The sequence below is a fragment of the Sprattus sprattus genome (genome assembly GCF_963457725.1).
Source record: "Sprattus sprattus genome assembly, chromosome: 10".
In the NCBI taxonomy this organism is placed as follows: Eukaryota; Metazoa; Chordata; class Actinopteri; order Clupeiformes; family Clupeidae; genus Sprattus; species Sprattus sprattus.
In genome coordinates this window covers 9,087,665-9,111,321 of record NC_137908.1, presented here as the reverse complement: position 1 = coordinate 9,111,321, position 23,657 = coordinate 9,087,665, and the positions used below count along the sequence as shown (strand labels likewise).

General features: G+C 41.8%; 2 protein-coding genes across 2 annotated transcripts in view; both read right to left on the bottom strand.

Moving 5' to 3' along the window:
* Positions 1–1,261: 1,261 nt before the first annotated feature.
* On the bottom strand, positions 1,262–10,965 carry LOC308371046 (proliferation-associated protein 2G4-like). The gene is made up of 13 exons (XM_080845832.1): positions 10,775–10,965; positions 9,462–9,590; positions 8,585–8,690; positions 7,644–7,713; positions 7,440–7,532; positions 7,149–7,212; positions 6,907–6,985; positions 6,730–6,808; positions 6,421–6,554; positions 5,789–5,883; positions 5,521–5,648; positions 4,501–4,554; positions 1,262–2,614 (listed from the first exon to the last, which is right to left on the bottom strand). Exons 1-13 carry the CDS (start codon positions 10,857–10,859, stop codon positions 2,555–2,557), a joined length of 1,176 nt encoding a protein of 391 aa, XP_080701958.1. The 5' UTR covers positions 10,860–10,965; the 3' UTR covers positions 1,262–2,554.
* A 2,578-nt stretch (positions 10,966–13,543) lies between these two features.
* The window catches only part of erbb3a (erb-b2 receptor tyrosine kinase 3a), a 20,968-nt gene continuing 10,854 nt past the window's right edge, over positions 13,544–23,657 (bottom strand). The window contains exons 9-29 of the mRNA XM_080845826.1: positions 23,535–23,655; positions 23,229–23,302; positions 23,035–23,125; positions 22,712–22,729; positions 22,110–22,321; positions 19,989–20,121; positions 19,692–19,785; positions 19,137–19,291; positions 18,957–19,001; positions 18,703–18,844; positions 18,397–18,516; positions 18,191–18,289; positions 17,761–17,946; positions 17,499–17,654; positions 17,205–17,280; positions 16,903–17,049; positions 16,661–16,758; positions 15,866–16,054; positions 15,652–15,711; positions 15,263–15,545; positions 13,544–14,696 (exon numbers count right to left, since the gene is read on the bottom strand). Coding sequence (XP_080701952.1) covers positions 13,864–14,696; positions 15,263–15,545; positions 15,652–15,711; positions 15,866–16,054; positions 16,661–16,758; positions 16,903–17,049; positions 17,205–17,280; positions 17,499–17,654; positions 17,761–17,946; positions 18,191–18,289; positions 18,397–18,516; positions 18,703–18,844; positions 18,957–19,001; positions 19,137–19,291; positions 19,692–19,785; positions 19,989–20,121; positions 22,110–22,321; positions 22,712–22,729; positions 23,035–23,125; positions 23,229–23,302; positions 23,535–23,655 — 3,332 coding nt within the window. The 3' untranslated portion in view covers positions 13,544–13,863. The remainder of the gene's footprint in view (positions 14,697–15,262; positions 15,546–15,651; positions 15,712–15,865; positions 16,055–16,660; positions 16,759–16,902; positions 17,050–17,204; positions 17,281–17,498; positions 17,655–17,760; positions 17,947–18,190; positions 18,290–18,396; positions 18,517–18,702; positions 18,845–18,956; positions 19,002–19,136; positions 19,292–19,691; positions 19,786–19,988; positions 20,122–22,109; positions 22,322–22,711; positions 22,730–23,034; positions 23,126–23,228; positions 23,303–23,534; positions 23,656–23,657) is intronic.

The following is a 23,657-nucleotide window of genomic DNA, read 5'->3' as shown; positions in this document are numbered from 1 at the left end:
AGCTCCGTCAGGTTTTCTTCAAGGATTTATGTGTACTTTGCTTCATTCATCTTTCCCTCTATCAGGACTAGTCGCCCCGCTCCCGTTACTGAAAAACATCCTCACATCATGATGCTGCCACTGCCATGCTTCACTGTAGGGATGGTATTAGCCAGATGATGAGCGGTGCCTGGTTTCCTCCAGACGTGGCGCTTGGTATTCAGGCCAAAAAGTTCAATTTTTGTTTCATCAGTCCAGAGAATCTCTTCCATTTTCAAATGAATTTATCACAGGTGGACTCCAATTTAGCATCTCAAGCAATAACAGTGGAAGCAAAATGCACCTCAGCTCCCTTTTGGGTGTCATATTAAAGGGTGTGCACACTTGTGTACATATCATTTTTTACATTTCGATTTTTAATAAATTAGCACAAATGTCTAAAAACCTGTTTTCACTTTTTCATTATGGGCTATTTTCTATAGAATTTTGAGATAAAAGAGACAGAACTCAATCTATTGTAGAATATGTCTGTAATGTAATAAAACGCGGACAAGGTGAAAGCGGTGTAGACTTTCCGGCTTGACAGTACATCATGTAGGGGATTACTGTAAGTACTATTTGTGGGGTAGCTGCTTCACTGTAGGGATGGTATCAGCCAGATGTGAAGCGGGGCCTGATTTCCTCCAGACGTGACGCTTGGTATTCAGGCTAAAACATTCAATTTGGTTTCATCAGACCAGAGAATCTTGTTTCTCATGGTTTGAGTCCTAGGTGTTATCACTTTGTCATGATGGGCTATTTTGTGTAGAATTTTTAGACAAAAAATTCAAAAAACTCAATCTATTGTAAAACGTGGAGAAGGTGAAAAGGGTGTGCAGACTTTCCAGCTTGACTGTATATATATTTAACGTTATTGGTTTGAATATGCTATGATAAGACTTTGCGTGACTGGAACTGTTTGTTTTACATGTGTTATTGACAAGTCTTTAAGGAAAGCTGTTATCCTTCTGTATTAATAGAGTGTGCCCTGAAGCTGAATGAAAGTGGAACTGAACAGGAGATACCAAAGAATCCAAATCAAACAGCACTGCTAGCTGGTTCAGACCCATTCATCCATGGCATCAATTCATGTGCATGTGGTCTGGCACAACTTTATTTATTCTGCTTTTCATAAGAAGACTGCCGCCACTTTAATCATAAACATATTTAAGTGTACAAGTGTCTGATTATTGCAATTGTATTTTCGTATGAGAATGAATAACTGCACAACCATTAATAAAAACATAATCAAAGGTTACTTTATTTCATTAGTTGCAAAACAGTCCCAAGATGTCATCGCTCTCTCATCACACCTTGTACTAAAGCAACCTGTATATCAAAAGCTCTGGACACCAATCCATTTGACCAAAAATTAAACAAACGAAAAACACAAAACCGTGAAATTCATTGCCCTCCCACGACCAGGTTGACTTATGCTTCAAAGGTTCAGATTCTACAACAATGATGCTGTGTCTGTAAAGTATAAACGTGTAAGGAAATGCCACTCGGTTATATAGAAAACATTTCTGGTGGGGTAAAAACGTTGTAGAGACATCCCGCGTGGGGTATTTTACATGAAATGAGGGGACAGTAAGAAATCAGAATAAAACGTTAGTCATAAGCCAAAATTATAACAGCAATTTTTTTTCTTTCAAATTCTGGAGTGCCATAATTGCTATGCTTTTGTCAAAATCATGTTGTGATGACAACGAAATGACAACAACATGCGGTTACCAAGCTCCAGGAGGAAAAAGGGAAAGGGATGGCAGTAACGGGATAACAACCCCCAAAAATTCCCAACTTACAAGTCCTCCAATCTCCCCAACAAGACAAGTGTGCAGGAATTCTTCTGAGTTCTGTTTCAAGAATTCTAATTCTAATGCCCCAACAGAAAGGTGTACCTTCCATAGAAGAGTTCTAGGGGGTGGGTGTGCAGTCCATAATGTCCTATCTTTTCAAAGAAATACCAAGGATGGTTTAACAAACACCTCATTTAGTCTCCCAATGTTAGACTGGTTCTTGCAGAATATGTTAAACGTTAATTATTGCAACAAGATAAAACCCAAAGTCATACAGATAGAACAGATAGATATTCAGGTTCAATTTAGTGTGCTTGAAAGCGCAACTCAGAGAAAGAATTGCGCATCGACACCTTATTTTGATATTTCTCTCATTTTTTAATTAATTGCATGTGAAAAAGGCATAGTTCCAGTTTTCATTCAAATTGGGTTTTTGCAAAGAATGTACCAAACAGGGTATGAAATTCTTGAATAGAAATCTAAGGGGGTGCCTTGTATGTCTTACGTGTTTCGAAGTTGGAAAAAATTACAGGTTGACATTTCAAGGCATTTCTGGGGCACCACAATAGACCAACTCTCAATCTCACCACATATTTTGTGAGGGCTAGTAACTAGAAAGGTAAACTAGCTCCTAATAATCTAAGTAATTGGGTTGGGGGGGGGATTTTGTTTTCTGTACTTCTGTACTAGGGGTGTGTGAATGTCTGAAACTGTGCGTGCGCATGTGTTCGTTTAATCTATTCTGCAACCTCGTTCTCAGCTGGCTGCCCGGTGGCATTCTCTGCTGTCTTGGAAGCCTGTAAACCCAAGAGACGAGAAAACGAGGGAAAAAGGTTAGAAGACGTGATATTATAGACCCACATAAACACAGCCTAATGCAAATGGCTCCCAAAGTTTTTCCTGTTATGGTGACCCAAACTAAATTAGGGGTCAGAAAATGTATAATAATCACATGTATAACCACACACACACGCAAACTTAGTTGAAAAATAAAGACGACAGACTGATACATTTGTAGAACATTTATCGCAACAAGCGATATGCGGCTTTCCTCTTACTTGCAGCGGTCATCATTCAACTTATACAAAGCTTAAGGGCTCCTTTGTCACAGTTTGTTTTCTTTTACAGTCCAAAAATAACATATACAACATCCAGTTTTTGTAAAAGTTCAAATACAGAATGTTAGCCTTTTTCTAATAATCCTCTAAGAAATTGTTTATCTACACGAATACAATTAATTGTAGAATGTAATTTTAATGCAGTTTGTTAATACAATTTATTATATGGCAACGACAGTAGAAGCGCTCTGATTGGCTAAAGCTTAGTCATGCCAGCCGCGTATTGCCCTCCTCACCGGTCAATACAATTCCGAGTTTTACTATCCAGACGAAAAATGAAAACATCAACACCCATGAGGAAATTCAGAAGAAACGAAGATTTGTTATTGAAAGTGATGATGAAGACTAGAAACTATAGTTTGTATCACTTGTAATGTTTACTGTAAAAATTTAGCTGAGCCGTGTTGTCCGTTTTCTATTGATCATTGTTGCTTAAAGTTAGCAAGTAATTGGTTGCTACACAACAGCTAAAACACATTGTTTTGTGAAATGACTTGAGAGCTAGGGCTGAAAGATTAATTGCTAACCCTGAAGTACAATTACTGCATAAGGCCACTTTAAAAAGTGCATGCCTTGTGTTCATACTTATAATATGACTTTGTTTAAATTACTTAAATGCACAGTGACAAAGCCACTGATTTGTTTCTGTAATGAGCAGTTAAATAAAAATGTAAAATATGGGAAAGAATATTTTACACTTAATGTATCTAATATTGTGTTGGTCGTATTTAAATCATTCATTACGTTTTGTTGGGAAAAAACAGAGGATAAAATGAAGAGAAAAAAAAATCGCAATTAGATTATTTTCCCAAATCGTTCAGCCCTATTGATAGCTGAACAAAACAACATGTTCTCTATTTACAAATACCATTTCTTTTACTTACAAGATGAAAGGAGCGAAAAAATGCCATATAATAAACAACTAACTTACTGCGACTGTAATATCAAACTTCGCCTTTGGCGTATCAACCTCGCTATCGCTCGGTCAATACGTTAAAGCTTCAGTTTGATACTTCCCGGCATGACCGAACGGTCGCGGTTAGTTAGTAGTTAGTATTTCTACAATTCATATGTTGATAATGAAACCCGTTTTGTGTTTACCGTATCCTATGTCCACAGTTCAGTTACTATTTGCACTTGGCATATAATGATCATGGCTATGGCCTGCATGTGCGGTTTTACATAATTCACTGACTGAATTAGATGATCATTAATTTCATACCAAATAGTCTAACCTAAATTACTACTTAATTAGGAGAGCTGCAGCCTAGGAATAGTCTCAGGTCAGGGTACAAACACGTTTTTCTTGAAAGCCTATTGACTATCAGGGGCAGAAAGTTGTGTGAATAAAAAGAACACCCAATGTTCTGCTGATTCTTGCCATTGCTAGGCCCCTGGATATATAAATAAGTACCTATACTTTAAAAACTGTTCTGAGAAATAATTTGCTCAAAATGATCAGATACCCTCACTTGGGGTGATTTCCAGCACTTCTACCACTCCAGTCTTGATTTAAAAGAGGTGTTCAAGTTATTGTTAGTATGTTTGTTTGTTTGGACACCCACCTTCTTCTTCTTCTTCTTTTGTGCTTTACGACTGGCTGAACTCTGTATCAGAGACTGTTGAGTGGGGACAATAAAGTGTTATTATACATATTATTATAATACAGCTCCTTAGAATGTTCCAAACATTTCTGTGGATTTTAATGGGCCACCCCAATGTTCAGAGGTGTGATATTTCTTTACATTGACCAATGCGAAAAATTAATGACCGCTGTCATTGACAACAAGTTTTGTGGTCCTAATTCACATCTTTCATATCATTCCGAAAATAGTTATATAACGTAAAGCGTGAAGAACTATTTTGTCAAGTCAAGTCATATTTATTTATATAGCACATTTAAAAACAGCTCACGCTGGGCAAAGTGCTTTACAAGTAAATGAGAATAAAATAAAATATCAAAACAAATAGAAAACAGAAACATCACAGTAAGATCACAAAAAAAAGGTTTTTGCCTTGGGGCTTCACCAGATTGACAGATTGCCTAGGGTGCTAGTGGTCAGTTTGATGGAGTCAGGGGGGCCGAATAATATAACTTCTAATATAACAGACTTCTCATTTAATTGTAGGACATTTTGTGCCATCCAACACTTGATGTCCTCGAGGCAGTCCAAGAGACTTGTCTTTGCAGAAATCACGAAACGGCAGCAACAAAATCATAAAAATATTTTGAAGGAATGTCTATCTATTTGGCAAGTAACGTATCATAAGCGGGATACTGTGTAGTCTGGCGGTCATTATCGGAAAACAAATCCCTACAGGCTGCACTTCAGGGTCAGGTTTGTCCGTCCGGGATTTATTTTTCCATAATGACCGCCGCACTATACATCCTCCTTTACTTAAGCTATGACATAAGGACTTGCTTTAAGTGCTATAAATATACATATATGGCTACAGCTTTCACCATCATCCATTCTGTTACATAAAATAACACAGCAGCATTTCTCTAAGAGAGAATGTTTTACAACATGCTGACTAATTTGACAACACTGCACTAACAGAGATGGTAGATGGTAGGAACGTACCTTGAGCTCAGGATCCTGGACCTCATGTTCTGATTTGTAGAGTTCTGGCTCAAGTGGTCCACTGGTGATTCTCAACGGCCCATTGGCCATGAGTAGCACTGTGAACTTGAACTGTGCCACAAACTCACCTAGGAGGGGAAGACCACAAATTCGAATCAAATGCATTTGCAAATGCAAAGTCATTCAAATGCATTTGCTTTTTCTGCTGTGCCAGAGGAGGTGCATGCAGGTGATCTAGAGTCACAAACAATAGACAGGAGAGGCTCACCCTCCTTCTCGTTGAGTACGTTGAAAGGCTGCAGAAGCTCATGTTTGGCACACTCCACCACACCCAAGCGGGCTTTCCCCTCATCCTCAAGCGCCCTGCAAGAGAAATGCATACACTGGTGAGACTAGAGGTGAGGACATACGCCACAGACTTTATGAAATATCTAAAACACTTCAATACACATCAAAAGGGGCCTCACTTATACTTTGGTTTCTTTCCCATCAAGCAAAGGGGAAAACGTAAAATGACCAGCCAGATTTTAGTTTATAGAGACTTGCATCTAAGGTGTTGCAATGAAACAGCCTTGCGATATTTACAAACAGTCCAGGATCGTGCAAGGTATTGCGATTCACAAGCGGGGGAAGGAAAGAAAAAAAAATTTGAGAGCCTAGTTGCCAGGTTAGGTTTACAACCACAATGTCACATTTTTTTTTTTTTTTTTTAAATCAGCAGTAACTGGAAAGACACGTAATGACTGAAGTAACTTTGCAATGCATCTATAGTACATTGTAAATCAGAAAGGTTAATATTGTATTCATGATTATGGTAAAGATTAAGTCATATCACAATATATGTCTCAAATGGGGATGGATTGACTGAATCCTAAAAGTTAAGATTTGCCAAAAGGCTACCTAAGGGTGAAGGGCATTGCGTCAAAGCGTCGCTCGACTTCGCTGAAAAACATTCTGGAGGTCTTCATCTTCAGGCCATACTGCTTGCTAGGGTCCCTCTTATAGATGGTGGTCCTTTGCCCACCATCACGTGCCTAAAAGATGGATGTACAAGATAATGAAACGGTGAGGATGCGGTTATCGCCTGTTCAACAGCTGAAAGAACCTGTCCACTGCTACACCGTAAACTAATATAAAACAAATTCATAATTCTGTGTAAATTGACTTACTGATAGTTAATGTCAAAGGTGCCAAATAATGCTCACTTACCTTTCCTTCTCCTGAGCTGATCAACACATCCACAGCATACACCTCATGCACCTCAAACTCTGCCTTCTCATGGTCCTTCCTGTGGACACACACATACACACACATCATTAACAAAACTTCTTCTACTTCTTTCACAGTGACATTTTTACAAACACAAATCTCTTTATAAATTATTACTTTTGTTGGTCTGTTGGGTTCTGTATAATGGTCTTTTCGCCATCAATGACATGCTGCTTCAGCTGATGAGACAGCATGCCTGGGGGGGAAAAATAAAGAAGAGAAAATTAAAACAGAGCACTAGTCCTATGTACTCTGCCTTAAACTTGACTATACATGACTGATTACAATGGCCCCAACAGTATTAGAAGGTATAGTTTAATAATGTGTGATGGTACTGAACTGCCTGGTTTAACACTCACCTTCAATAGGAGTGCATTTGAATGACTGAGCTATCTTGTTCCAGGCTTCAGTCACCTGAGAATTCTGGTGGAGAAAAGCACAAGCAGACCAATGATTGACACTTCTAAAGCAAAAGGCATTATCAGGTTGGCCACATTTCCTGTAGAGTGCATGCTTTCTGCCACACTACTGTCCCTCTTGAAACACAAGGAAAGGCTTTAGATCCACTCTATTTTGTATTCAAGTATGCAAGTATGCATGGTGCAAGTATGGTACCACCCATCATTCAGTCTCTTGTTGCAGTAGCTTACCTGGTTGCCAGGTTTGACGAGCCGCAGGGCAGCCTCCGCACACAGGTGGGCAGCTTTGATCACATCGGCTTTCCTGCCAGTGACAGGGTTATCCTGTTGCCAAAGGAGGGGAGAGATCAGGAAGTTACAACAAAATAAGGCCATTATATATCTGCAGGCAATCAGTGATGAATGGGAAGCTACCCAGTTGTGTAGGAGACTTACCTGACTGGCTCCAACGACAAAGCTGTGAGCCACATTAGAGATGAATCCATCGACGTGAACTCCTAGGTCACTGTAACAGACGTGATGGAACAGACAGAGAGCAACAGAAGCCATATGTGAAAAGGAAGAATGAGGAGAGAAGATATGGACAGTGATGTGGTAGTGGGATAGAGGGAGGAGAATTATGAAAAGATGTTTAGAACAGTTTAGGACAGGTCCTGGGCCCAGTTCAGAGTAAGGCAACTAATGAAAGTGACTTCATTTAAATGCACACCAATATTCTGAAATGAATCCGATGAGGACAATTATACTAAATTAAAACATAATGTGAACATATTCTAACCTCCATCTGAAGCAATCCGCAGTAAACACCAGATGTTTATCCTAATTTCTTAGTTTTGGAAAATGTGAACACATTTTTTACAATCATAATTATGTTATGATACTGTAAATAATTTTCTTTACATAATCCATAATCAAACAAAAGCCTTCAACAGAATAGGTCCAGGGACTTATTGTGTGCATGTAAATATAGACACTTCCAGTGAAAAACAAATCAAATCCATTAAAAAAAACAAAAAACATTCAGATGTAAGAAATACTAGCCAATTGAATTACACAGATGACATAACCTTTAACTGCAGAAGAATCCAAATGACAGCAGAGCTACTAGTTCCTAACTTGAATAACAAGTCTACATGGGCAGCACAGAGGACAACGGACAAGACAAAGAGGGATTAAGAGGGGAGATGAGACAGCAGCACACAGGACAGCAGGCTGACAACATGGGGACATCACTGGGACAAACGCTTGAGCAGAACAGCACACACACAGGACGAGAGGCAAAGACAAAGGACGAAAAGTAGGAAGCAAAGGGGGGAATATAGGGTGGAGAGGAGGCCGGAGACACGCAGGAGGGGTACTAGAGATGAGGTGCCTACATTTTGACCAGGTCTCCGTCTTTTAGCGTGTAGTCGGGGTCACTCTTCAGGGGAGAGAAGTGGCATACACAGTTATTGACTGACACGCAGGTGGGGAACGCAACGCCTGAAAGAGGGAAGGGCGAGAGACACAAGCACCAGAATGCATGTCAAACTCAGAGACTCAAGAGTCTATGTGCACCTGATGCTTCAGGTGGTGGTGTGGCTTGATACGCAAGGGAGCACTCTGAAGAGCCTTTTAAGATCTTTCAATGGCAGGGAAAACAGAGCTACAGCTGCCATACAATGTGGGATTTTCCAAATATATCAACACAGTTAATATATTTATGAGGGGGGAGTCAAATGCACATATTCTTTGTCTTTACATGCACTGAATAGATGGCAGTATTCTGCCAATATAGGCCATAATACTGAGCAAACCCTTTTAAGAGCATTTAAAAGCTTTGAATTGCATCATAGGTTAACAATTAAGCCAAAGGCAAGTCTCATCATGGAATCCTGCAAAGTTCAGTGTGGATGAGCTTAGAAGCAGTTAAGCTTTAAAAGGTCATCTTTCAGTTGATCTTACTTGAAGGCTTCCAAAGCACATCTGCATTTTTCTCAACATGTCTGGAACCCAGTGCACATTCAAAAAAATAAGTACAATTATTTCAATAGAACATCTTGTCCCTCCCCCCATTTTAATGTTTTTCATCTACTGCTCTAACCTTTCATATATAATAAGAATAGAACCACTGTGTGTGTGTGTGTGTGTGTGTGTGTGTGTGTGTGTGTGTGTGTGTGTGTGTGTGTGTGTGTGTGTGTGTGTGTGTGTGTGTGTGTGTGTGTGTGTGTGTGTGCGTGTCCCATTTTAATGTTTTTCATCTACTGCTCTAACCTTTCTTCATGTCCTTCTCCCTCTTGAAAATCTTGCCAGTCTCTGCCATGATGTGAGCATCACCCTTCTGACACAAACTGAGCACCGACACACTGGGTTTGGCCGCCTCGATCACAACCTTCAGGGCCTCTGGAAGAGAGGAACACAAGGGGAACAAGGTTACATGAATATATATCTTGGGAAAGACTCAGGGACAGAGTTGACAGATTATTATTATACAAGTGCACAAAGGAGAGTACTTGTGCAAACCTTCTCATTTGTGCGTTCTCTATGAGGATGCCTTGAGAAACTACTTTTGTGATGCATGAACAGTTCTGTGTGCCATCTTGTGCTCCCACACCATGCACCTGTTGCAGTTACAGCCACAGCCGATGTCACGGAACTAGTATCTGCCTATTAACTGTGCAAGGTCAACGCTCGGAGGACCGGGACCTTAAGGATGACTGGTTGAGCCAAAAATACAATGCCAGTCAATGACTCCTAGCTGGGCGCCCACAAATAAAGCCAGCAACCAACTTGGGCTACTGCGCTATCCTACTTGTTCAATACATGAAAAGGAGACAGCAGTTACCAAGCCCAAGACTGCCTACAGAGGAACATATGAAATGTGATGTATAAATAAACTTGAACTTAGCATTCATGTTTGGTTCATTCGTTCGTCAAAACATATTTTTGTTGTACAAGTTCAGTAGCAAACGTGACTGACACACTAAGCAACTAATGATACACGATAACCTCGTCATTTCTCCCATTCCAACTTCCATTTTATTTGCGGACTTCTCTTCAAACTAAAAGTCATAATCACACGTTTGCTACAACTAATATCACTACATTTCAGAGACTGTTGAATGGCATGGAAATTCATGAGCTTGCTTCTCCTGCCAGTTTGACAACTGTGTGTGAGCGGGGTGTTTGAAGCAGGACGCTAGCTAGCAAGCTAGCTATATTAGCTTGCATCTCTAGACATATGGACTGGTCACAAAACATTGCACTCGAAGCACATGGGTGGGCGTTAAGTCCTGTCTGCAAGCGAATACTAGCAAGATGCACACAGGCAAGTCTTTGACTTTATATGCCAGTTCGTAACTACGACGGCTTGAGATGAAGATGTGCTAACCTGGGCCTATTAATCTCCCCCTTTCCCCACGTTCCTAAGCCGCGAAGCCTGTCACAGCACATGGTTGTTACATGTAGCTACTGGCTAACTAGCTAGCGAGCTCAATCGTTAACGTTACAAGACAGGCCGGGGGCTGGTGGCAGGTCACCTCACTAAAACATCACACTAAGTTCCCTTCCTATATAACATTACTTACGGTTTGCAATGTCACCTCCCATTTTATATTTGGTGACAACCAAGTCATCGGCGATGGTCTGGTCTGGCTGTTCGTCGTCAGACATCTTTACAGCGGCTTTACAGGCAACCTACTATCCAATCTTAGAAGCGGTAAGAGCAGCCACGCTTGAACCTCTACACCGCCGCTGTTCTAGGACCGGCCTCCACAACCACATGGCCCCTCCCATATGGTGATTGCGTACCCTTAGACGTCACAATGTACTATACCGCCAAATATATCCGAATGCATTATGGTTTGTTTTGTAGTTCTTTACAACGTGGAACTACATTAATAATGGATATCGTCACCTACGTTGGGCTGGGGCAAGGCAGTTGTTCACACCACCGCAAGGAGGGCGGGGTGTCAGAATGTTCTGACACTTAAAGTAACACTATGCAACAATTTGACAATTTCTGAGGTATGGTTTTATGGGCAACTAGTTTTGGTACCATCCTCAAATTCATTTTGATATTGTCATGTGAAGGCCAGATAAACATCTAGTCTTCCATCCAGGATATGCCCAATGTGGTTCTGTGTACTGGGCACGAACACCCCAAAAATGGAAGAAAAGCTTTCACACGCATGAGAGCTAGCTATGCAAGACATCAGTTAGTGTGTTGGCAAGCTTCTATCAGTTTCAGCTGGGCTGTTGCTGGTGTTTGCCAGGTTTGCATGCCTTTTAGGTAGCTTACTATTTTTGGAGCAGAACTCCGTATTGCTGCTTTAAATAGGCCTTATCGTGGAAATAGCTTGTTAGCAACTTAGCAACATGATAGTGCTAGACATAACATTGGGAACTTTATGCAATCAAAAACTGTCAAACTGTCCTGTTAGCAATAGACGTAAAAAACTAAAGAACCAAATATGTGCAACTAAAGAAACAATAGGCTAAAATTTAGCTACAGATTAAAGCTAGCTTTAACCACACTTTCCAAGCATTGTGAGACGAATAGGACCACATAAATGCATGTTTACTCTCATTAGCTAAACACCATTCCTTGCATAGGCCTACCATATTGCAAACCATATTTCTTTCATGGCCTATGGTGCAATAACCTGCAACAAAACAGGATTATCACAGCAATGGCACTACGAGAAGAGATACAGTACATCCTACAAATTGTTTATTTGTCAACATCAGCAAAACATAGTTTGGGCGAATAAATCTTCTCCAGTGAAGTAAATTAGCCTGATTCCTGAATTAGCCTGACTGAACCTTCACAGAGAACGAAACGTGATTGAATAAAATCAGTTTTTGTCCCACGCTGTCTAATGTGAGGTGGCAGTAGGGTTTGGTGACTCCCATTATGCAATTCAATATACAATAAGATATTATGTTATTGTTTTTTTTTGTTTTAATTAAAACAGAGTGCTTTGTATGAGCATAATTGCCCGACAATTCAACAGTCTAGTTAGTAATTTTTCATGTGGTGGAGAGGAGACCGGAGACACGCTCCAAAGGAACAGAGGCTGACTCAATGACCTCTGGTTAACTAGCAGGCACATTTTATTTATTTTTGGGCTTTTTGGCCTTTAATCGAATAGTTGAAGTGAAGAGTGGGACAGGAAATGAGAGGGAGAAGAGGTGGGGAGTGGACAGGAGAAATGACATCAGGCCGGAATCGAATCTGTGTCCTCCATGGGCATCAAGCCCGAATGTGGTCGGGCTAATGGTTGCACCACAGTGCCCCCCAACTAGCAGGCATGTAAACATAAGTGGGGCTAACTAAGGCATTCAACTAACACGACACATGGACTTCAGTGATAACGGGTACTCACTCAAATACTCACTGACACAAAAGATAAGCAAAGCATTATGGCCAAACTAATTAGTCTCGTCATTAACATCACACACAGAAGCTCTGCAGTACCCTTTCATGCTACAGTATTCCCCCCGCTTTTTTTTTTTTTTTTTTTTTTTACATATGCAGTGTTGTTTGTAAAATGTTTCACATTCTGTCATTCTGCTCCGTCTTTGCACGTTGAGCATTGCCAAATACACAGAGAAATGGAATGGCGGAGGTCTGCACTCTCTGAAAGCCCTTCTAGTTTACTCCTGAAACACACCCAACAAATCCTTGACACATCTCCTTTTACTGATCAAAAGAATCAAATAGGAACAAGCCTACGTTTGTTTGATTTTTTTATTGAAAAAGAAAAAAAACACTGAGATCCACCAATAAGTGATACTATTATAGTACAGATATATACACCATCTCTCTTGATAAGTGAGCAAAATTGTTAGCTTGTTAGCTGACCATTGTATAGGCTACAAACTGTGCTTTACAGATCTCAACCACAGGAAATACACTCAAAATGTAATAATAAAAAAAATGTCCCCCCCAAAACAGGATTCATCGTAGATAACAGATACCCTGCATTATTATTGACATAGGAAGATAATTCTGGAAAATTCGTATTGTCTTCATCTGTCTTTAAACCTCATAGTGAAAATGAACAATTCTGCATTCCTGTTATTAATGAACACAGTTTGCAGATCGTAGACATTGTAAACATAGACTGATTGAAGCTGTATCAACCTGAGAGGTTAATTGATTGCACTACCATAATGGTGGTGCTAAACGGACTGCTACTTTTTCCTGCATAATACATTACATATAGATTGTACATACAACTATATTCATAGCGCTTCCCAAATGACTATGGCATTTTCTTTAGACTCAGACAATACATATACTCACCATCTGGGCACCATCTACTCTTGTCTCAATGTCTTGTCTATGGCTCGTCCCACACCAGGTTGTGTAGGTTGCTTTTATTTTAGGCTCAGTGTGGCAAGACTTAACAATTCATTTGTCTTTATAAATTCTACTCTTTTTTTTATGAAAGAATTACGGTTTGTGTTAAAAAATATATTTTTGTAAACTTTGTTTTAAGGAGTTTTCTTTTGATCTTTGTTTTCCCTTTTAAGCTATTCTTTCTCTCTCTCTCTAACACACACACACACACACACACACACACACACACACACACACATATCCACAGTATGCAAGTAAGTTCATAACCACAAAGACATGGTACTCTCTTCTGTCTCTTGTTCACATCATCTATGTTCGCACAGGGTTGGCTTTGTTGAATTTTCTGCTGTGCCAGTAGTCTGGGTTGTCAAAGGACTGATCTCCCCCCTGCTCCCCGCCACCAACTCCTGCCCGCACTTTAACCAATGGGTCAACCCCTGCAAGTTGACAAGCTTCTGGCTCTCCCTCAGCCGTGGGTGTCGCACCACCATCATCCTCTTCACTCTGAATGTTCTGGTACTCCACAGGTTCCTCTGCTCCAGCTGTAGCGCCAACGCTAAGACGCTCCATCTCCTCGTATTCACACGCATCCCCTTTGCCCCCTCTCAACCCCTTTGAGGCCAACCCCACTTTTCCCGCCAGCCTCCCTTTCAGCTTTGTCTGCCTGTTCATGTACTGGTAGTCCTCCTCTACATATTCGTCATCGCCATCACCCTCTAACCAGTCTGTTTCAATGGTTGGCGTGAGTTCCAACCTGGCTCCTGCGTTTGGGAAGTCAAATTTCAGGGGGCCAGTCGGGCCCGTTTTTGCCTCTGGTTTGCCATCATTCCGCACGTCCATGTACTCGTACTCTACTCCCTGCTGCTCCTCCTCTGGGTCCACGTACTCGCCCTCATAGTTCAGGAATCCGACGTCTCGGAGTTCTTCGTCCTCACTTCGACTCTGGTCGTCCGTGGAGAACTGGGACACTGCCCCGCTGCTCTCCGAACCCTCAATGGATGACCTTTTGGCTATATGGCGGGAGCCTGGTGACCTGTAGCTACTGTCAGATGGAAATCGGCGGCGGCGTTCCCGATTGGGCCTGGCAGAGAAGCTCTGTTTGTTCATGTATTCATACTCCTCCCTGGATGAAAGTAGGGTGTCTGGAAAGATAATAAAGGGGTTAAAATTGGGATCATTGCAATAAATGGTAAGACTGCATTTTGACTACAGAAACTTTACATATGGTTTGATGAAGTTAAGTCTTTAATTGTTCACTGAACATCCCCTTAACCAAACCCAACTCCTAACCCTCACTAAAATTGTATCAAGTTTCAATAGATATTTCTTCATAATCTGAGCATCTGTACATAGTCTTGCAAAGTGCCATACAAATAAAGGGTGACCAAATAAAAATAAGAATAAATAGACATAAACTGTATTCCCATGTGAACCTAAGGCCTGTATTTGTTTGTGTTGCAGTGTTTGAAGAATGGTAAATGGACTGCACTTATATAGCGCTTTACAGATGAATGCCTCAGACATCCTCCCATTCACACACCGATGGCGAAGGCTACTATCTAAGGTGCCAACCTTCACATCGTGAGCGGTTGGGGGTTCAGTGTCTTGCTCAAGGACACTTCGAACGGTAGGTGAGCAGGAGTTGGGATCAACCTAGCAACCCTCTGAATGACATCTCTACCTCCTGAGCCACTATCGCCCAAATCACCTCTCTCAGGGCTATCCATGAGCCCAGGCAGGACATATTCATTTTGGTCCTCCTCCCCATCTGTCTTTGGAGAGGGTGTGTCAGGGATGGGCGTGTCCAGCAGTCCTGATAGGCTGTCTCTCTGTGACATGTAGGCACTGTCTTCACGATGGCGCGCCCTCTTCAGACTGCCGGAGAATGGAATGTCCTCGGTCATCTCCACCTCAACCATGGTGCCTCGCCCCTCTGAGGACTCGGATATCGTGCGGGCAGAGTTCAGCCGAGCGCGGGATGGCCATGCTGCCTGTGGGACGGAGAGAGGGCCAAGATTGGGAAAAAAAGTTTAAAACCACAGCTGTATAACAGACAATCAAAACAATTTGTGGTAATCGGTGACTGGTGACACATACCTGGCTATGACTATCTGCACCAGGGGTCATTGGTAGATAACAAGGAGGGCTTGGACCGGCCTGAAACGACGGAGAGAGAGAAAAACAGAATGGGGATGAAACATGGAGAGTGGAGACATTCAATGATGACAGATGACCAGAATCAGAAAGAATAAATATAGCCATCTGGTACTCCATGGTCTCCAGACAACAATTTGTTTGCCAAGATACTAACCCTGAGGCTCTCTGCCCGAAGAAGAGAACGGGACTGGTTCTTGGATGCTGACAAGTACAGGGGAGCTGGAACTCTCTCATCATCTATGGTCTCCTCCTCCTGATCATCCCGTCTAACCCTGAGGACATCCAGCTCTGTCCCTCCCTGGAAGGGCTCATCAGGAGCAGAGTCGGGCAAATGGTAATCCCCCTGCAGGCGGTGAATATAAAAAAAATCACACTACATTCATCTCTGTCAAGTCTCACATTTGATCTGTCGGATTTTCAACATCTCATGTACAGGGCACTGCTTCTCAGGGACCTCACAGGGTTTCACACTCGAGCAGAGAATAGCTATTAGTAGAGTTAAGTCCAAAAAATGCTGCGCAGTGTGGGTGAGAGACTGCCGTGTTTTCACTGAGCAGCTCACTGCGTCTGCGTCTCAGTTACTTTAGTGGACAATGTTTCAATATTGGGGACAGCACTGAACAACTTTTTAGACATAGACCTGTTTACAAAATGCAGCACAAATGTATCAGTATACTTTCAATGTGCTATTCGTGTGCAATTTCAAACACTGATCTGACAGATTTCAGTCCTGTTAATTTGACAGGAATGTACATCACTGGCTCTGTACTGTGGCCTAGTATCATGCTACAACTACTGCTACATTGTCTTCACATAGTGGCCTTGGCAGAAGAGCTGCTTTGCTCTGCTCAGTTTTTAAGTGTTACAGTGGTGTGGTTGAGGAACTAAGAGCTGGTATTATATTCCCATGAGCAAAGCAAACACCTTGAACTCAGAGCACTTCCCTTACCTTAATGACCAGGTAACGAGCAGGATCTCTTGCCATGCGCGTGAAGTCATTGGCTAGTTCTTTGAAGGTGGGTCGCACATTCTCATCTATCATCCAGCCTGTTTAAGGAAAGGGGAGTTTAAAAAAATTAAAAAGGTTCTCTTGCTGTAGGCAAGAAGACATTTGCACATACAGGACTAAATGTCACTGTCAAATGTCAAATTCTTCTGCAGAGAAAAATATCTGGAAGTATCATGACTCACATTTGACCATGACCATGTAGACCTCTATGGTGCAGATCTGGGGCTGGGTAAGACGTTCCCCCTTTTCCAGAAGGTCAGGTACCTCCTGTGGTCGCATCGATGCATATGGCTCGGCCCCATATGACATCATTTCCCACACAGTCACACCTGCAGGTCAAAAGCACTGTTTTATGCTGTTCTGGGACACTTAAAGTGGGACAAAGTTACTTGTCTTTTTATTGCAGATGTATTTTGGTGAGGTATAGGTACACTCATGTTAACAATCATATGTATACAACTCTGCTCACACAAAAAGCACTTACCATAGCTCCAGACATCACTTTGATGAGTGTAGCGGCGGAATAAGATACTCTCTAAGGACATCCATTTGATAGGTGTCTGAGGAGAAACAGAATTGAGTTTTTTTTTTATGTTTAAATGAGGAGGAAACGGCATCTTCTCTCATGAAAACCCTAGACAGGTACCTTAAGTGGATGGTACATTCTTTATGTTTGCTCCAAAAGGTACACTGTCTTAGTTAGAGTTGTCATGTATCTCTCCATGGAACACTAAGGAGATAGTGACGCATTCAATATAGCTGGCGGAGTGTTGCCTACCTTGGCCTCGTTGTAGACATACTTTTTATCGTCTGGAAACAACAGGTCTGCTATGCCATAATCGGCAATCTGGACCTGGTAATCACTCTTTAGAAGAACATTCCGGGCTGCCAAATTTCTGTGAACCATGCGTTTCTCCTCAAGGTAATACATGCCCTGGAAAAACAACAGGAAATGCTGATGAGGAACACGTGTACAGCAAATACACACCCTAGTGATACACACGCACAGAGAGACATAAAGATGCTAAAGAACTATTTACCTTGGCAATCTGCACACACCAGTTGAGCAATCTTTGTGGGTTCAGGCTGTCCCGTCTTTGCCTAATGTGTTCCAGTAAGGACCCCTGGGGACTGAGCTGAGTAACCAGTTGCAGACTGGCACCTGGACAGACGCCTAAAAGCCTCACAATGTAAGGGTGGTCCAGGCTACCCATTGCCAGCATGTGCTGTGGAGCCAGTTCAAAAGGTATGTTAACATCAGACTTTAAAAAAAAACTGTCCCTTTTTTCCACAAAATTCAAATCAGTGGCCATCAAACACTCAATGTTTCATCTCAAATTCAGCACAGAAAGTGGGCAAACACATATCATCAATGCATATACGGTTGTGATACTTGACGACATGAGTATTTGAAAGTATGCTCATGTGATGTTGTATCTTGGTGTATGATTAAGTGAAGCTAGATCTTACATCTGTGATCTCATGGAAACTCTGTCTGCCAGTTCGGTCATTAATAGTCTTTATGGTTACCGGGAGCTTCACTGTGTCCCCCTCTGGTATCCATATCCCCTGTAGGAGGAGGACAGAAGTAAGCAGTGAAATCGTCAGCTTCAAAACATATGCTAGTGCACAGAAAGGCTGGTCAAACTGGTGATACGACTGGATGTCCTATGTACCTTATGTACTGTGCCAAACACCCCAGTGCCCAGCAGTTTGATCTTCCGTAGCTCTGATGGTTTTAGCATGCGAGCATGAACCGTAGAACCTTTCTCCCCAGGTTCCAAAGGGTCAAAGCTCTAAAGGAGTGTGATATGGTCCAAAAAGCATAGTTAAGTTTAAAAAAAGTAGATTAATGTGAATTCATCTTGAACTCATGTGGTCTGTCTTATAAGGGAATATAAGTTCAGTGCAAAAATACAACGCCATTTAAACTTAGAAAAGTGTGAACGTTCGGGCTTAAGTAAACAGATATGCACACACACCTCTCCTCTCGCAAGGTATCTCCTCATGGCCCTCTTGCGTCGGATGGAAAGGTTGCGACGATAAATCATGACCATAACAAAGACTGACAAGGCCACCACAACAGCTGCTATAACACCAAGCACTATACCCGTCACTGGTAGGCTGTAGAGGACAATGAGATGGTATTATAACAAACCTTTGAACTATACACCATTTCCTTTTTTGTCACAATCAGTTTCACTTCTACAATCAGCCACTAGAGGGCAATACTCACTTAGATACCGATCGTAGACAATGACTCAGTTTAGGCCCTGTGCATCTGAAACAGAACGGCACAGATTACTTACTGTAGTCATCCACGTATAATTATTCTCTACATGAGCAGAGTTTGTCTGACTCATCTGACCTCCTTTTTCTCTTCGGCAACTATGAAATAGACATGCTTTATAAGTACCCCTGGGTGCAGTTGTGATGGCAGGGCTCACAGCGCCTCTGGGTGCTGGGGTATTTAAAGATTAGGCCCTTATCACCCATCACTCCCTTGGGGCATGTCGACACACAGTGTGGACCGTCCTTCAGGCTGGCACACACTTCACACTCATCAGCTCCCTAGGGAGGGAAGTAAGGGAAGGACAAGAGAGAGGGAGAGAAAGATAGAGGAGTGGAAGAGAAGAATAGAGGATAAGAAAAACATTGAAATGGGTGATGTATGAATATTTTTAATGTCCAGTCCTGCTGTAACCATGCTGTAACTATGCCATCATTGTTATTATTTTCAGGAGAAAGTCTCAGATTATTGCAAAAGAGTTTGTGTCTACTGCAGATCATTGCGTTATGGCTAGACTGCTATGGGTAGACTACAAAGTCAACAACACTGTTCATCTGTTCCATCTGAACAATTCCAATGTGGTTGCCCCAGGAAATGCAATGTAACTAAATGCAATTTTAATAACAGAACTCAAGGAAATAAAGGACAAAGGAAGCAGTCATGTAAAATAAGTGTTCTTACCGGGCCAGTGCATGAGGGCTGTCCTTCGTGAACTTGACACTGAGGGTGGCACGGCATACACTCCCCATTTGGTCCAGCAAACTCACGGACCTCACTACAGAAAAAAGACAGAGAGAGCGAAAGATAAGAAAGAGAGAGAGAGAGTGAGGAGAGAGAGAGAGAGAGAGAGAGAGAGAGAGAGAGAGAGAATATTACAGCTTAATAGTTAACACGTATAAGCCTGTGGCAAACAAACCTAGACGTAACACACAATAGTCATATAAGCAAGAGGAAGAGTTGCAACAGCTCTGAACTCACCCAAAGAGGGACCTACACTCATCCACACACACTCCGTCTCTGCTGAAGTCCTGACAGGACAAGCACTGATCAGGCCCTGGGCCCCAGCAGCCTTCAGACGAGCACAGGGGGTCACACACATACCCATCAGCATCTGGGGACACACAAGCAAACAAAAACAAAAACAGTGTGTGAATATATATATACATCTGTAAACATGCACACGCTTACTCACTTACACACTATGTACTTACACTGACACATATTCCGCTCTGGAAAAAAATAGGAGACCAATACGAAATTATCAGTTTCTCTTGTTTTAATAGGCATGTATTTGAACATTTTTGTTGACTACTGATAAAACATTTCCTTGATTTTTTTTTACTGAAAATGACAAGTGGTCAAAATAACAAAAATGACCCTGAATAATGCAATGAAAAGAAGTTAATATTCAATCTTAAACAAATCAACTCAATGTTTTAATTAAGGAGTTCAGAAATCAATATTTGGTGGATTAACCCTGATTTTCAATCACAGTCAGTCTTTCACACTGCTGTGTTCTTTACGCCATTCCTTGTGCAAACAGTCAAGCAGCTAGGCTTTGTTTGATGGCTTGTGACCATCCATCTTCCTCTTAATCATACTGCAGAGGTTTCCAAAGAAGTTCAAGGCTGGAGATTGGGCTGCCCATGACAGGGTCTTGATCTGGGGGTCCTCCATGCACACCTTGGTTGACCTGGCTGTGGCATGGAGCATATTCCTACTGGAAAAACTAATCCTCAGAGTTAAGGAACATTGTCAGAGCAGAAGAAAGTGAGTTTCTCCCAGGATAACCTCGTACATGGTTTGATTCATACGTCCTTCACCAAGACTAATTTGCCAAATTCCAGCCTTGAAATACCCCCAGATCATCACCAATCCTCCACCAAATTTCACAGTTGATGCGAGACACTATGGCTTGTAGGCCTCTCTAGGTTGCTGTCTAACACTTAGACGACCAGTTCTCTAAGGTCCAATCCTTATGGTCTTTTGCAAACCTCAGCCTGGCTCTTCTTTGCTTCTTATTGATGAAGAAGCCTTTTTGCTAGGTAGACTTCGGCAGTGCCCCAAGTAACCTATTTGGAACTGTTTTCACCATGCACTTTACCCCAGCCATTCTTTTTGTGGGTCACTTGACCTTGTTCTTATGAACCGCCATTTTTTAAAACTTAAGGATTGAATTAAGCTGATGCTCACTGTATCGCTCTGCCAGTAAAGCCAGAATTGAACCCTCATTTTCTTTAAAACCTTTGGTTTCAACTCTTTTGGCAGGTCAGTAGTTATTTTTTATTCCAATTTCTATTGAGGTACTTCTTGCACGGTTTTTGCCACCCAGCTGGTCCTACAGCAAAAAGGACAGTGATGACCAAAGCAGTGTTCTTTATACTAACCCTTGTTAAATAAGATTTGGTTCAGGTGATCACATAATCATAATCAGTACCTCATTTAATAAAATGAGGTGTGCTTGTTTTGGAATTCAACACCGCAATGGAATGGCTGCCATACATGTAGAGATGCTGATTTAAGAACAAAACATTCCAGAGCTTTACATGCACACGTATGAAGCAGAGATCAGAGGCACAGAGGGTAAAGGAGTACTTACAAATAATTAAAGGTGCATTAAGGATTAATAGCTACTCGCTAAAGGTATGCTAGCAGCTAAAACTAACGAAATCTCTTGAAATGTGCTGACTTTGACATTATGACAAACTAATTACTCAACGACTGTCATTACACAGTCAAACATCAATCATGTGCAACACAAGACTAAGCAAGACGGCAAATAAGCTACTTACTAGATCGGCAGAAGGTAATCAAAGTCAGGTCGGCGGGCATCGGCAGGCAAAACTACAGAAGGCAGTTATATGCCTATCGACCCTGCTATGCCATTGGCACGGACGCAATTCTCCATATTAAAAGTCATTGTAGCGCCCCAATTTTTTTAAAGCTGTTATTTTAAGGTTAAACTGCTTATCCTAACCCTAATCCTGAAGCATAATTGTTGCATATTGTGCCTTTAAAAATATTCTGAGGCAATAACTTTTCCCAAAACCCATGCCCATATATAAGAAGAACACACACACAACCAACACACTCACTCACCACACTGATTTTGGGGTCGGTTCTCCTTGATGTCCAGGTTCTTCTGCCGGCGCTGGCTGCGGTGGCCGCTGAAGACGCGGGTCCAGTCGATTTTGTAGTAGCACAGCTGCTTGTTGCCCGTGATGTACACGCTGCCATCATTGATCTGACGCAGAGAGCGCAGCCCCAGCGATGTCAGCGAGGGAATCTTCATCACCAGCAGGGCGTAACCCCTGAGGAAGACGATGATGGCAGCAGAGGCATTGGCAGAGAGAGTGTGAGGGACAGGGGAGGTGAGAAGATGAGAAGAACAGGAGGAGTAACAGGGAAAGGTGCAAGGATGGACAGGTGCAATCAGAGATAGAAGTGAGAGGGGGAGAGAGGACAAGGAAAGACATGAGAACAGTACTTTTGTATACAGACAAACACACACAAACACACACACACACACACACACACACACACACACACACACACACATTATCTCATTAACACATTGTAAATACTTATGGTGGCTGAGAACTATACACACTAAAATTGCCCCTTTATTGTGTTGGACAGTATGTTCTGTTATGGTGACATACAGATAACAGTGAGTATGTATATCCTTATCCATTGCGTACCTTTTTGAGCTTGTTCCTCTGTTGGGAGGGGGGTTGTTAGACAGCAGTGAATGGGGAGGAGGTGAGGTGGTGACAATGGGGAGGAGGATTGACAGAAATGGGGGTACAACTCTCGATTAGTAACATGCATGGCAGAGACATTGGATATCAGCCAATGACAATTAGTAGGTGATGTCAGACAAACATACAGTAGCATGCTCACATTCTCACACATACATCTTGTACACAAATAATCTTGTACATTCACATAGATGCTTAGAAGTTATTAAAGGCGTGACTAGGGTGATAAGCTACTGGAGGATAAAGGAGGGTAGTGCTGTTACCTGTAGAGGGTCCGGCCCTGTATGGTCTCCAGATTGGAGAACACTGACAGATCGTGCATCTCTTTAGGCCAAGACTGCACACTCAGGATATCTGCCAACCAATGCAAGATTGCTCAGCATGAGATTGTTACACACACGCACACACAGCTATTCAAACTGACATATGCTGGTACACCAAATATGTATTTATTTACCTGTGATCTCTCTGACGGTGCTGAAGACTTTCAGTTTGTTTGGATCAAGAGGAGGGATTTTCTTATATGGGTCACTGTAATGTACAGAGGAGAATTAAAATCAAGCAATAAAGGCATAGAAAAATAAGTCATTCCAGATGAATTCTGCTCAAGATGGATGTAACAATCAAATTAATGCTGACAAGTAAAAACAAAATGACCATTCAGATCTTTCAGGCCTTAAACAATATATATATCACTTTGCCACACTGTCCTTCTGACTGAAATGTAAAAATAAAAGCGTGTAAAATTAGTTAGATTACTCACCCCTCAATGCCCGTTACCAGGAAGTGCAGGCTGCCCTGGATCTTTGTACAGTTTATAAAGCTGTCAATGTTCTGGGCATCAACTGTTTGACGAGCCTCAGAACCACCAGTGCCCATACAGGCT

Coding starts and splice junctions, on each gene's coding strand:
- LOC308371046 (XM_080845832.1), bottom strand. CDS start 10,859: ATGTCTGACGACGAACAGCCAGACCAGACCATCGCCGATGACTTGGTT. Junction 9,591..10,774: donor GGGAGGTGACATTGCAAACC/GTAAGTAATGTT, acceptor CCTCTCTTCCAG/AGGCCCTGAAGGTTGTGATC. Junction 5,649..5,788: donor CGTACTCAACGAGAAGGAGG/GTGAGCCTCTCC, acceptor TTCCCCTCCTAG/GTGAGTTTGTGGCACAGTTC.